Source organism: Pterocles gutturalis, unplaced genomic scaffold (genome assembly GCF_000699245.1).
Source record: "Pterocles gutturalis isolate BGI_N339 unplaced genomic scaffold, ASM69924v1 scaffold48892, whole genome shotgun sequence".
Taxonomy (NCBI): Eukaryota; Metazoa; Chordata; class Aves; order Pterocliformes; family Pteroclidae; genus Pterocles; species Pterocles gutturalis.
The window spans coordinates 26,730-40,333 of NW_010117343.1; the positions used below are offsets into that span (position 1 = coordinate 26,730).

A 13,604-nucleotide genomic window follows, 5' to 3' on the forward strand; every position below is an offset into this window, starting at 1 on the left:
ATCTTAGGGAAATCTAAGCCACACTTTATTATGAAGTATCTGGCCAGTGGCCAGCCATTACTCTATTTGCACCCAAAGGAAAATATGTCTCAGTGCTTATAAACTGTTCTCATTCTGTGTATGTATTATTTGGCACATGACATTTAAATAAGAGCGCATCTTTGCTGCAATGGATAAAAGTTAAAGTAAGCATCTAAGACATACTCTTTTTTTTATTAGTTAATCTGAGACAACTGTAAGCTTCATTACTACTGTTTTTTAATGAGTTCTGTGTTTTAAGTTAGGGATGTAATTTTTACTAATGCAGTGGATCATCCTTTAATATGAATATGAATGTATTTGCATAAAGATATCTGATATTATACTCACTTTCACATGCTTAGGTGCACAACATTAACATTCGCAGCATTAACAATATGCTCATACACAGGAGGAAGGTGGGTAAGATTCAAAGTATGAAGGAGAGGAGAAGCCAGGCTAAGATACAAGTAGAGTTGGAGAAGTTCTGCTTTATTAGAACAATCTCACATTCACACTTTCACATCACATTTCAGATACTGGTATTTGCTAATATTAATAAATATGATTTCCTGGCAAGGTTGTAATAACAGATACTTTAAAAATGGACTATTATAAACCACAGATTTTTTTTTTTACATGCTCACAATTTGAAGTCATGTGTTTTTACTGAGTTATAAATGTCATGGGTAATTTGTACATACAGCTTTTCTTTGTTATCCAGGACATACAGGCGATCTTTGATGACTGCTGGATTGAAACCCTCCTCCAGTAGTTGTACTTTACGGTACTTAAAAGTTGCTGTAAGTTCAATGGCACTCTAAAAAACAAAATTACATCTCTACTTATCAATGTCAGCATATAATTGTGGGAATTAGATTCTATTTCCTAAATTTAAAGGGAAACATATTTAAAATCGATACAGCAGGGAAGTTGAAGCCTTACTAACAGAGATCTAAACTATATGCAGTTATCAGATAACAACTGGACTGTGGAATATGTGGGCCAGTAATTACTCTGAGTGTAAGAAGTGCTGGGGTCACAGGACGTTACTCAAAGGCTTACCTTACTATTCTGTTTAATTGAGGCAGGAAAACACTAGTTTTCAGCTTTTAGTCAGAGAGAATCAAGGATTCTATCCAGAAATTTATTTAATTATGATCTCGGATCAAAAAACAGCAGAATTTTTCTCAGAAAAGAAGAGCAAAAAAATTAAAAAAGGCAGTTGGAGACTGGGCAAGACTCACTGAACTTTACATGGGATGGCAAAGACAAACTGCTACCTTGACTGGCCAACAGTTTTGTTTGTACAATTCAAAAGTTTAAAGAATAAATAATTAGGCATGCTAGTCTCTCTGTGTAAGTCCTCTTGAATAATCTCAGTGAAAACACAACCTTTCTCAAAGGAGCAATGTTTATTTTAAATAAATAACTTGAGAGGTACAGTGAGAGTGACATTCTTGCAACATTTTCCTAATTCAAGTTAAATTTGTTTAGAATTTGACTATTTATTCACTGGGAGGATACAAATCTAAGGCCTCTCTTGGAAGCTTTTCTTTGTAGGAGATCTTTATTTTGTACAGAACAGTCTGTAGAGGGAGCTGCACTAAACTGAGAACACAATTGTGATACTGTGCTGAAGGAATCCAATAGGAAATGTACTTTCCACTAAGAGATCTTCCTGATTTTATATGTTAAAATGTGCCAGGTACCCTATAGCTGCTCGTGCAACTTGGTTTTTTTTTTCGGGCTGAACTGAAACATCTGTGCGCAGTTCTAATTTCATGTTGGTATATGACAATAGCAAGAGAGAGACAAAAGAAGTCTTTTTGAGAATTGCTAGGGTAACTAGAAAGTCCATAGTCCTAATGGAAAAGAGAGAAAACACAATACAGACGGACACACAAAAGCTACTTAGGAACAGTGTTTTACCTTAATCCTTATAAAACAAGGTCTTGCATAGTTTGGAAGGTGAGTGTTAACATGTCTGTAAGTACTTTCTCCATTAAATTCACAGGTTTCCTTTAGTCGAATACATGCCATTCCTGTTCTGCCTTCATAACCTGAAGGAATAATGACAGCAAATAATACTATTTCATATCTAAATTTTAACCTAACCTTTTTTTTTTTTAACCCCCTGTAAGTGAACCCTTTCTTCTAAGCCACTTTAGAAAATATACTGACGTATTTTCTTTTGGACATCTGATTAGATTTTTCTTAAGGCTTCAGCATGCTAGATGCCAAAGCGTAGCATCAGAATTGCAGATGGCAGACATTTTGAAAGTCATCCTTCTTTCAAAAGTCTTTGGAAAGACTTCAGAAAATCAAGTCTCAGTTTTTTGAAGCAGAAGTCTGCCTGCAGCAACATTTAACTCTGTGGGTAAATTTACTTTACAATAAATGATGGTAAATCTGATTGTACTTGTGCTGACAAGCTCATTCATGCAGAGAGAGGATGGAAGGGAATAAGACCCAGTTTACCATTGTTTATTACCATATGAATGATTAAGCACTGCAAAAATCCAAGTACTTTAGATTTTTTACTTGTTTTACATACTGAGAGGGCTTCTTCCCTCCCCTTCTGGTGGCTGAGGGATAGGAAACCATTCAAACACAAACCTTTTGGTGTTCCTTCTGTTTTCTGGGATTACAGGTAATGCAAGAAGAAATATGTAATATTCTCATACAAAGTTTTACATTAGAACCATATAAGAGCTTTCACAGAATTGTGTACAGGAGGAAGTGAAAACAAAGTAGCATCTAATGCTTAAAGACAAGAAGCACAAGCAGATGCTAACTGAAGATGAAATTGTTCTTCAGTTTCTTTTGAGTCTTGTTTTTGTTTGCATTTAACACCAAGTACCGATGACATCTGGCATTCTAATTTGCTTATTCAAAGTCTGAAGTGTTGAATTAATGAGTTCTCAGGTGATGTATACTATCATGAAGCTCCCAGATTCATTACTGAAGTACAGATATTTCTGTGCCATATATAACAGAAAAAAAAATAAGCACACAGTCCACCCAGTTCTTACACAAATGTAAGGTGAGAATTGGTTTGAGCAGTATTTTTTTTTTCCATAAAGTTGATCTATAATTGGGTATTAAGACCTCTTCCACCTGGTTTTACAAGAGCATTGAGAATCTCCTCATCTCCTAGTGCAATCTGAAAAATACATAAAGAACTCTAGACCATTTATGTTGTTACCTTTCTTTTTAAATGTCTCCTATGGCAGCTGTGTGTTTATCCCTACCACAAAGCAGCTGAAAACATGAGTGGTTTAAAGAGAGAGGCTTTAATTGTAGATCAATTAGAGACATACATGATTAAGAAAAAGTTTATTTATTTGAATTAAATTCACTATTCTGATATTTCATCTTGGTTTATAGACAGCCTCGTTATCCTAGCCTCAGAAACACTAGGCCTTTCTATTCTTTTGTCTTCCACTTTTAGTAGAGGAAATGGGGAATAGATTGTATCATTAACAGAATCTCTCATGTGTTGAATGGTGGAAAGAAGTGGTGGATGTAGGAAGAGTGGCATCTCTAAGACACTTTTCAATTCCAAAATACTAAATTGTCACTGATGTGACGAATGTTATGATATACCATAGTCTGGAAGCCTTTCTGAAAAAGTGTGATACCTAACTTAATTAGTAGATATATCTGCTATACTTGTTAATGTATCTGTTAACTTAGTTAATAGGGGCTCCAAAATTCTTCCTTAGACTACTCTACAGGCATGCAATCTATTATGCCATCTAGTCCAAACCCTTGCACAATGCAATACTCAGGATTTAATCAAATCTAACCTTGATTGTTTGACTTCAGATCCCTACATTACACTGTAAGACTGGGTTCCATTTTAACTGTCCATCACAACCCAAATGCCGTGAGGAGTTAGATGGGAGCCCTGTGGATCATGGGTAAGTGAGGAACATGGACAGGAAGGTACCTCCAAAATACAGGAGACAAGAAAGTACGTAAAGCTATCTGTTCCTTCTTTTGGCTTCCAGTATGTCTGGGTATCTGCTTTTAGCAGCAGTGCCTCTCAAATATTTTAAAAAAAAAAAAAAAAAAAAAGCTGCCATAAGCACTTAAAGAGTTTATAGAAGTTCAAAGATTTCACAGATTTTTGAGAAGTAGAAAAAACGCAGTAAACATGTCAGAACTTCCTGCACTTGAGATTGTTAAAGAAAGGTGAGAAAGGGAAGAATCAATTTCTTAAGTGATATTCTTGTTCTTCTAGAAATTCAAGTCTATTTTGTTTGCCCCGCTCTACAGTAGTTGCAGAGCTATATTCCTGTAAAAGCTACAACACTTTATATCCAAGATACTTAATCTCAAATGTTCTTCCATTCTGCTGGTAGTATTCTTGTTATGCTACATTAATATAGGCTCTGGCTATGTTTTTTTTTAGCTAATAATTATTGCATACATTTAAATGATAGAATGTATCAAATGTAGCTATGAAAAATAAGTTGACATAGGACTACCTATACCCTGCAGTTCAATATATTGATATTTTGTTAATGTATTAAAAAATTCATTTGTTGAAATACTTCCAAGTATTTCACTCATACCTGGAACAGATACTCCATATACAATAACTTCTTGAACACAGTCAATCAGGCCTAAAATATCTGAAACTTCTGCTGTGGAAACATTTTCCCCTTTCCACCTGGAAAGCAAGCAATTGATAGAAGTCATGATTTCTGTGTGTATTACATGTAGTAATCTCCAGTGTTTTCATGTTTGACTTTACAACGGGCTGAGCACTGACCTTGAGATCAGAAAGCACTTTTGCACTAGAACAAGGAACTATCAAAAGTAGAGAAAAACATTCTGCAAAATTCAGGAACACATTCCAGATTATTCAAATCTCAGAAGGATTTAACACACTTGGTTTACTCATGCTTAAAATGGTTCTAAACAAACAAAACCCCAAAATATTACTTACCTTAGATTCCATGCTAGGCTCTATGCTTTCTGAGTTGTACAAGTATAGAGAATGTGAAACTACAGTGTTTTTGTTCTATGAATGTGAATGGTTTCTGACTGTTCAAAATAGCGTTCATTCATCACCCTAAACTGAACCTCTTGTAGGCTCTGTATGTAACTATGAACACAACTGATAACAACAGTGGACGTCACTTGGACTCCTCTCTTCTTCTGACTGAAGTCAGAGAAATTCCTCTTTGTCAGTCAATAAGAAATACTGGATATGAATTCAAACCTGAGAATGAGTCAGAATTTTTTTCTTGTGAAAAGCATTTAAATAAGTAAACTAACCGGATTGTATCTTCAGTTCGATCATGGAAATAAATGAAGTTGTCATTGTCAATCACTAAAAGGTCACCGCTATTAAAATATAAATCCCCTTTTTGGAAGACATCTCTTAATTGCTTCTTCTCTGTTTCCTGTTTTGCTCCTACATAGCCACTAAACGGTGCATATTGGGTGATTTTGCAGATCAGTAGTCCTGGTTTACCTATGAAGAGGAAAAACATTTGCTATTTGTTTAAAAAGCACAGTGTAAATTGCCAAAAATAACTACTTTTCATTACATAAGTAAAGTTTGCAGATGTTATAGAGTTCTTTGAGGATTTTGGCATAATTTTCTTCTTTTAAAATCAGCTGTGGAGGTACAGATTGAGTTTCACTTTGTCTTCTCAATTCACTAGCCCTCAGAAATGCCAGCTGGTAATACAATCTATCACCTGCTTGTGTTCATGCACCAGAACAGAATCTCTGAAATCTTGTCTGGTAAATGGAAAATAGTTGCCCAGTTTCTCTACATAGCTTCATAAACCTCAGTTTAAAACAGGACCTGTGTCTCCAAAGGAAATTTACACATGGTAGCAGGTGTGTCTTTAGTAGGTGACCATCTACTACTGGGCTACTTCCATGTTACTCAATTGGCATGGGGCAGCCTCACTCCTCAACCAAAAGATTCAGCTGGACTTAAGAACCAAATATGGGGGCTCAGCTTGCTTTCTCTAAATGCAAAATAGACCAAAAGGCTGCTTAGTATGTTCTTTAGTCTTTCATGTGCAAGAGCTCGAGTAATTTATGAAGGAAGCAGGAACATCTGTATGTTCATGTAAACTGAAACTTAACCTCACTTTTTATAGAGCTTTGCATGGATGTTACAAATTGGAGTGAATTTCTATAGAAAATAAATTACAGTCTGTCCCTATCAAGCCTGGGATTTTATATTTTTTTATGGGTTTCTCTCTTACATTGCAGATACTTTTCATGTCTCTGCAGTTCAAGAACTTAGACATTGTGTGCATTTATGAAAATAAAGAGTATATGTGTTCACATCCACCCTCATCCCAACTAAAGAGACTGCTTAGGGAGAGTTGATATAGGAGAGTATGCCTATGGGGCACAATTCTTAAGATTAACTGGTATATTCCTCAGGAATGAGAATTTAATGCAGTTGATGACCTGTCCGTCTGTTCCCTTGTACGCAGAGAAGGTGAGCATTTCTGTCCTCAATCGCAGTACTGACTTCACATGTAACAGAATGCAACAAAATCAAAAAGTATCACAAATACCTGGTTTAAACACAGGTTTGCCTGTGCCAATATATAGACCTCTCCTATGAAAACTGATACTAAGGTATATTCTAAAGAAAGTATTTTAATGCATGCTTTCTCTATTGCCAATGGCAAAAAAGTTTCAGCCACTGCTGGAAAAGAGAACTGCTTTCTATTTTGCAAATGTTTCTTTAGTGGCATATTAAGTACAAAGTCTGAGAAGAATTAAATAGCTCCTGCTTGAAAGTCAAGATCTGTACTCAAAAATGTTAGTGTGTCCATTATTAAAACTAGACAAGTTATTAAAATCTAAGTATACAAATGCTCCATTCCTCACTGCACTTTACCTTTCTGTTAAGCTGTGCTAAAATAATATGTGAGTTGTTACCTATCTTCTAACTCGTATTTTAAAACTGGCTTACTTAATGGCAATTCTTAGCATCTTTCCAGATGGCAGTGACGCAAAGAGATCAAATTTTTAAAAGTAAACACCTTTCTGAAAATTTTTAAAGGAGTTGTTTTTACCTTTGGAAACTCTTATGCAGTATCCATTTTCATCTCGGACTGGTTCATCTTTCTCTACGTCATATTTAATCAGTTCATAGCGCAAGATTTTCTAGTGAAAATTTGCAAAATGTATACACACATGAATATTCAATCTTTGAAAAATATTTTCAGAATTACACTACATAGTCAGCTTTCTATTTAACAGGAGACAAATTTGTCACGTTTCAACTGGATGTGCTGAGTCTAAATGGTTTTTTTTGCCTGAACTAGTGAGAGATATCTGTGAGATCTAGTATGGGAAGCTATATATACGCTCTACTTGGGGAGAATCTTCTCCCTGAACAAATTCGTAACTGGGCCCTGGATTCTCCCAACTTGTTGTACAAGTGGCCTGGTATGTGCCCTTGGCAATACACCTAACTTCACCAAGAAGGACAAAATGCTAGGTTTTGTTGTTATTCTTACCTTGTGCAGCCAGTTTACTCTTCCCACTGCACCGATTTTTCCAGTGTAATTAACAAAAGAAATGTTTCCTTCAGTTGATCCATAAAACTCCAAAATATTAATATTTCCAAATCTTTGTATAAATTCCCTCCAAACATCAGCCCTTATTCCATTTCCTATGGCAAGTCTGACTTTGTGATCCTGATCGTTGCTTCTCTAGAAACAAGAAGAAGTCAGGCTATATATCTAACCGTAGTAAGTAGTTAACTTGATTTAGATGAAGACAGGAACAAAGAATTCTATGCAGAAAGCAAGAATGAAACTCAGGCACCATGTTAAACAATTTTTTGTGTCTTGTGGTGACTATCTGCAGAAGAGTGTAATTTACTCTGAATGCAGCAAAATGTTTGCAAGATTTAAAATGGTGTTTGAGTGGAAAGGAAATCCCTTCTGCCATTCTAAGTGCAGGATTGAGCCTGCTAAAAATTCCATTACTACATTGCATATCACTTTTAATAGTGCTATTAGATCTTTCTGTTTACACAGTAAAGTGATAAACATATAGTGAGAATGGCTGTCCATTTATGCCTTCTCTTAGATGTTTATATTTATCCTCAAGAATAGGAAGTACTGAACTGGGTCATACACTTGTAATCCATAAACATATCTAACATGCTAATGAGTAACAATAGCCTGAGAGAATTTTAGCGAAATATGGAAAGGCTCTTTTGTCCCACTTCCTGCCTTTGTCTCCAACTGTTTATTTTATTACATAATTTAATAGCATTTTAAGGCACAAAGAGTCTTTTAAAATATATGTTGACTTCTTAACTTGGAATACTTCGTTGAAAGAATTAGACTATTTTGTCAGCAACAGAAAGGCATTGTGCATTTGTGCAGAACGTATGTTGGTTCTGTGTCTTTCAGGAAATACAGTGCAGAGGGCAATGCACTAGATGGTAGGACTAGAAGATGGGCACGGAACACTAGAATTGCAAAAAGCTCTTTCAAGGAGTGATTCAAGATAGAAATCTGGCCATTAAGACAAGTATGTATTGGTCTTATAGTGTCATATTCCCCAAAAAGATGAAAAAATGCCACAATGACATGGCCACAATTTTAAAATACTGTAAAACTTTAATTTTATTTTGGACTTCAGTCATATCACTTCTGGATTATTATTGCTTTTCTGCAGAATAGTCTAGAAATGGATGTTTAGTTTAAAGAAGAAATATATTAATATATAGTCCTCTGTGATATTGAGAAATCTGCCATTAACACGTTAGCACAGAACCAAGCTTAAAGTAAACCAATGGAATCTGCTGAAATTCTGCATAGTGTCTAACTGACTTGCTGTTCACTTTTTAGAAAATCTTTGCTTGTTGTAGATGACGCTCTACAACAATACCTTATTCTCTTATGGGAGAGACTCTAGTTGATTGGACATTTATACATCTGAGTTTAAACATTTTATTTTTAAAGGATTAACTGGGGACAGGATGCTGCTTGGCTCCACATTGTACCTCATCTTTTATTGTTCTTCAGTCTGTATTTTCAATCTTTTTTCCCCATTTGCTTAGGCAGGTAAAGAAAATTAATTATTTAGCCATTAATTAGTCACAGCTAATGAAAGGAGGAAGGAAGGACTTAATAATTCACCTTTAAGGTGATTTCTGTACTACTTTGATGGTTCATTTGTTCTGAGATGACTATGTAAATTAGCTGGAAATACAATCAGAAAGAAAACTGTGACACATACTGAGGTTTTTTCTTCTGTGGATATATAAAGGAAAGAAATGATAGCACAGATAAAAGTTACTAGTACAATAAGGAAGTTCAGTAGTGAAACAGCATTTGTTAAGACAGATGACACGCTGCATCAATGTGGATCTTGTAGTGGAGTTCACTAGGCCTACCTTTGTGACAGTCATTTTATGCAAACACATTTTTGAAATTAAGGATTAACTAATATGATTGCAGGGATCTCAGCAGGAGAGTGCCTACAAATAGGTGCCCTATGAAGACAGTACATTAAGTGCATCTTCAGAGGGGTCACTTTTAAATAATCACATTAACATTTTCACCTGGGGATTGCCTGACTATCTTGGGTTAGGGCATCTTAGCTACAAAACCCCAGAACTCCCATTGCCCAAAACCCAGGTCCACTTGTTCCTAGAAAACTCCCCATTTTTAGTTTGCAGCTGGAGTGCTCGCATCAGGTAAGTGTTTTCTCTATCCATTTTAACAGAATGTCAGTTAATAGATTGCCATTGTTGCACTATTCAAAATGATTACAGACCTCATTAGGGAAGGTTTTTATTGGACTCTCTTTTCCCCTCCCCTTATGGTTAGATTTTAAGCATAACATAACAAATACTCCCACTAGTTTAATTAGCAAAAAAAGAAAGGTAGTTAATGTTACCTGTGGCACACGGCATAGATACCGAAGCACCTCCCCAATATACTGTATCACTGTTATGTTATATTTTCTGCAATCATCCCAGAACTGGCTTGCTGAAAATCTGGCACGCAAAACAATAGTTGCACCTGTGTAGAAAGAAGTAAACCAACTAACAGCAGGAACAATTATATCATAAGGCCATATAGAATTTCTTACCACAACATTGTAGAAAACTTGTAGAATAAGGGTTATATAGCTTTTAGAGGTACTCTTACTAAAATGTATTGAAATACAATCCATGCTGAATAATTGGTTTAACCTCTATTTCATCAGAAGTTAAAGGCTATTATTATGGATGAAACTCTGTACTAATTTACCCTAAAACTGTGCAAAGTGTTGTCACGTAAGATAGGATATATCCTGTTTGTTCAGGTGATGAAAAAAAAATTTGTACAGTGTGAAGATGTGTGTGAGTCATATGAAGATGATGGAAAAATGAGAATGTCTCTTGACTTACAGAGTTTCTGGAACAGAGGCATGTATAACCAAGTATTTAATCTCAAAGTTTGGTAGCTAGGGAAAGGCTTACTGTATCTGTGATCACATCTGCATATGAGTTCTGCACAGTAACACATTCACTCATACTAGTCAAGTGCATGGTACCTTTCATGATACATCCGTGGACTCCAACAAGGAAGGCAGAGCTATGATAGAGTGGTAGAGCAATATACACAATATCTTCTGAGGTAACATTGCCAGCATCAAACAAACCACAAGATTGCATTATGCGTTCGTGGTTAATCACTGCAGCTTTGGGAAGACCTGTTTAATGTCAAGCAAAAAAGAAAAGATTTGCTCTCATTCACTGATGCAAATGATAGTTCCAGAGTTCAGGGAGGTATGGAGCTTTTGTCTACCCAACACACTGGCATTTGGCTTAGTGGAGATACGTCTTCCCACATGTTACTTTTAGGTGATCGCCCTCTGTTAAGTGCCCTGACTCCCAATACTATGGTACCTGGAATAACAAGTACCTAGAGAATGAGGAAATGGGATTTGGAGAATCTAGCACGCTGAGCAATGGAAATGCTAAAACAGAGGTTAATCTCAGATCCTGCAACTCTCCTGGAATTAGGTATCCCCTTGGAGCTCTGAATCATCCCAGATGAAACTGGAATTCATACTACACAATCTCTTCTTGGTTTCCCATCAGATATGGTTAAACTGATCGCTTGCTGAAACAGATGCTAGAAGACAAAAATGATGGTAAGGGTTTGCCTATTCTGTAGGAATAGAGATGTTAGAGTCCTTAACAAGAATGAAAGACATCCAAGTTATTTGCCTTATGCCGTCCAAATAGGATTCAAATCTGTACATCCTCCGTTCCAGGGCAGTTCCTGCCCTAAGAGGCTCAAAGACCGAGCTAGTGTGGAGGCGTACTCTGCTCTTCCTAATGAAGCTACAGGTTTGAGTGCCTTCAGGTGCTGTCTTCACCTTCATCCTTGTCACCTAAGTGCTCTTAGTAATAGATGCCTTCAACTAGCGCAGGCTGCAACTCCTACACCGGCTGCACAGTGGCCATAACTACCTGTATTTTGTGCTGCCCTCACTGCTTTTGGTATTCTGACACCCAAAAATTTAATGACCATTTAGAGTTCATGATCCAAAGATAATGAGTAAAAGGTGGGTGCCAAGACACATACCTGGGCCAGCAGTGTCTCCAGGGATAAGAGATAGTAGATGCCTAGGGACCTTACTGGCATAAAACCTGTATGTGTAATTAGCTTTTACTTCAGTCCCTCCCCCCAGATTTAGTGCTTAAAGTCAGTCTATATTCTATGTGCTTTTTGGTTTTAGATACAGATATAAAATTTTCAGTTTCCTGAGGGGGAATGAATGAGAGTAGGAGTTAATGTGAAGTCACAGATTCTCTTTCCTTGCTAAAAAAATCAGAATGTCAGGAGGAACGTGTGGTCTCCCATATAGTTTTTGTGAATTTACATTACCTGTAGTACCAGAAGTGTAAATGTACATGGCAGGAGTTTCAAGGGTTGTATCTGATCTCCAAGACAATGGAGTAGGTGCATCTGAAGCAGCATCTACTTTATCAAGAAAGCTCTCAACTCCTTCTGTAGCAGATGTCTTGCTTAAGTAATAAACTTTAACATTTTCTTTCTTCAAGAATGGCAGTATTTCTTCAACAGCTTCTTTCAATTCTTAAAGAGGAGAGAAAAAAGTATTATCAGAAAATTCTCTATTATTCTGTGAACTATACCATCAATGCATCAATTGCACTACAGCACTCATTTTTAATAAAAGCATTACCTTTTCAAGTCTGGCAGACTCTGGTTCCCATCAAACAATTCTGTACTTCCGCTATAACTTTGGTCCAAAAAACATCCTGGGATTACTGTGAGTGCCCTTTAGCCACCAAGCTACTCATGAAAATCTAATGAAGACTTGTTTTAGTGAACAGGCAAGGAAATCTCAAAATATTAGCACAGCCTGGCCTGTCTTCCTTCATTGCACCATATGCTCTCCAGCACCGCACAGATGCTGGACTGTACAGAGTATAGCTCGGTGGGAGGCAAGTTCTGCTCCTTAGACGCTATCAGGCATGACGGAGATAAAATAAGGCCTTTTATGCAAGTATCTAATGAGCTGGCACCTCATAAATAAACCCCCAATAAACTTTCGCTGAGATAAATAACACTCCAATAAACTTTGAAATTCACATTTTATGTGTAAGTAACTTCAGTGACATAAACTATATTAATGAACTCGGCATATTTCTTTTCAGAGATTTATCTGTGCAAAGACACCGAGAGAATCTCATGTGGTGCTATGTTCTGAATGAGACAGTATTTATCTTCTGTCTGGAGTGGCAAAATAATAAAGGATGAAACTTAGTAAGGACGGAGAGAATCAAGATCCAACAGAAAAGACCTAGACTTCTTTCTTTTCCTAATGTCCAGCAATCACTAGTGGAGTCTAGCATGTAGTAAATTTTTATGAACAAGGTTCAATTTTTTTTTTTTTAATTTTTTAATCAGAGCTGAAGGCTTTTTTAGAAAATGTGAGACAAGTGTGCTATAGAAGGAAGAAAATTACATTTCCTGTCCTACACAATCATGTTTCCTACATATGCTAATAACTCAAAAGTGATTAACTTTGAAAGTTCAGAGATTGCACAGACTGTATTCTCAGTGAGGCAGAAATTTATCACAAAAGGAGAAAATTTCATTTGAACTCCTAAAGTTTTGGGGAGTTAGTTATGTGCAATAGATGAATGAGTTCATGGAGTATATATTCATGAAGAAGTTGCTAACTCTAGGCAGATAGTCTCTGACTTCCCATACGGTCAGTCATCCATACTGTATGTATGCATATAGATACCAACACACAGAAAGGACTGGGCATGAAATAAGGTCTCTGCACTATATGGCACAGGATGCAGCTCTCCATTTAAAACACAGTACTATGTCAAAGTCTCTTTGACAGAAAAGGGCTATGGTTTGTCCGTACGGGTTCATGCCTTCTTCTTTGAACTGAAACCCGACAAAAGCTGCAACTACCTTCATGTGTCCCAAGCCGCTGTCCAGCTGCAGCAAGAGGATTCTTTTGCACTACCTGGTTTAGTTCTAATCGAGAACCAAGAAACCCGCCGGGGCTCCGCGGCCGGTGCCTCC

The 13,604-nt window shown here is 36.6% G+C and overlaps 1 protein-coding gene across 1 annotated transcript; it reads right to left on the reverse strand.

Moving 5' to 3' along the window:
- Positions 1-661: 661 nt before the first annotated feature.
- SLC27A2 (solute carrier family 27 (fatty acid transporter), member 2) lies at positions 662-12,131 on the reverse strand (the record flags this gene model as incomplete). Its single annotated transcript, XM_010075750.1, has 9 exons — positions 662-838; positions 1,951-2,081; positions 4,602-4,699; positions 5,311-5,509; positions 7,089-7,179; positions 7,536-7,730; positions 9,937-10,061; positions 10,579-10,737; positions 11,922-12,131. Coding segments are annotated over 9 exons (1,385 nt in total), but the record flags the coding sequence as incomplete, so codon positions are not given.
- Between the last annotated feature and the right edge of the window lie 1,473 nt (positions 12,132-13,604).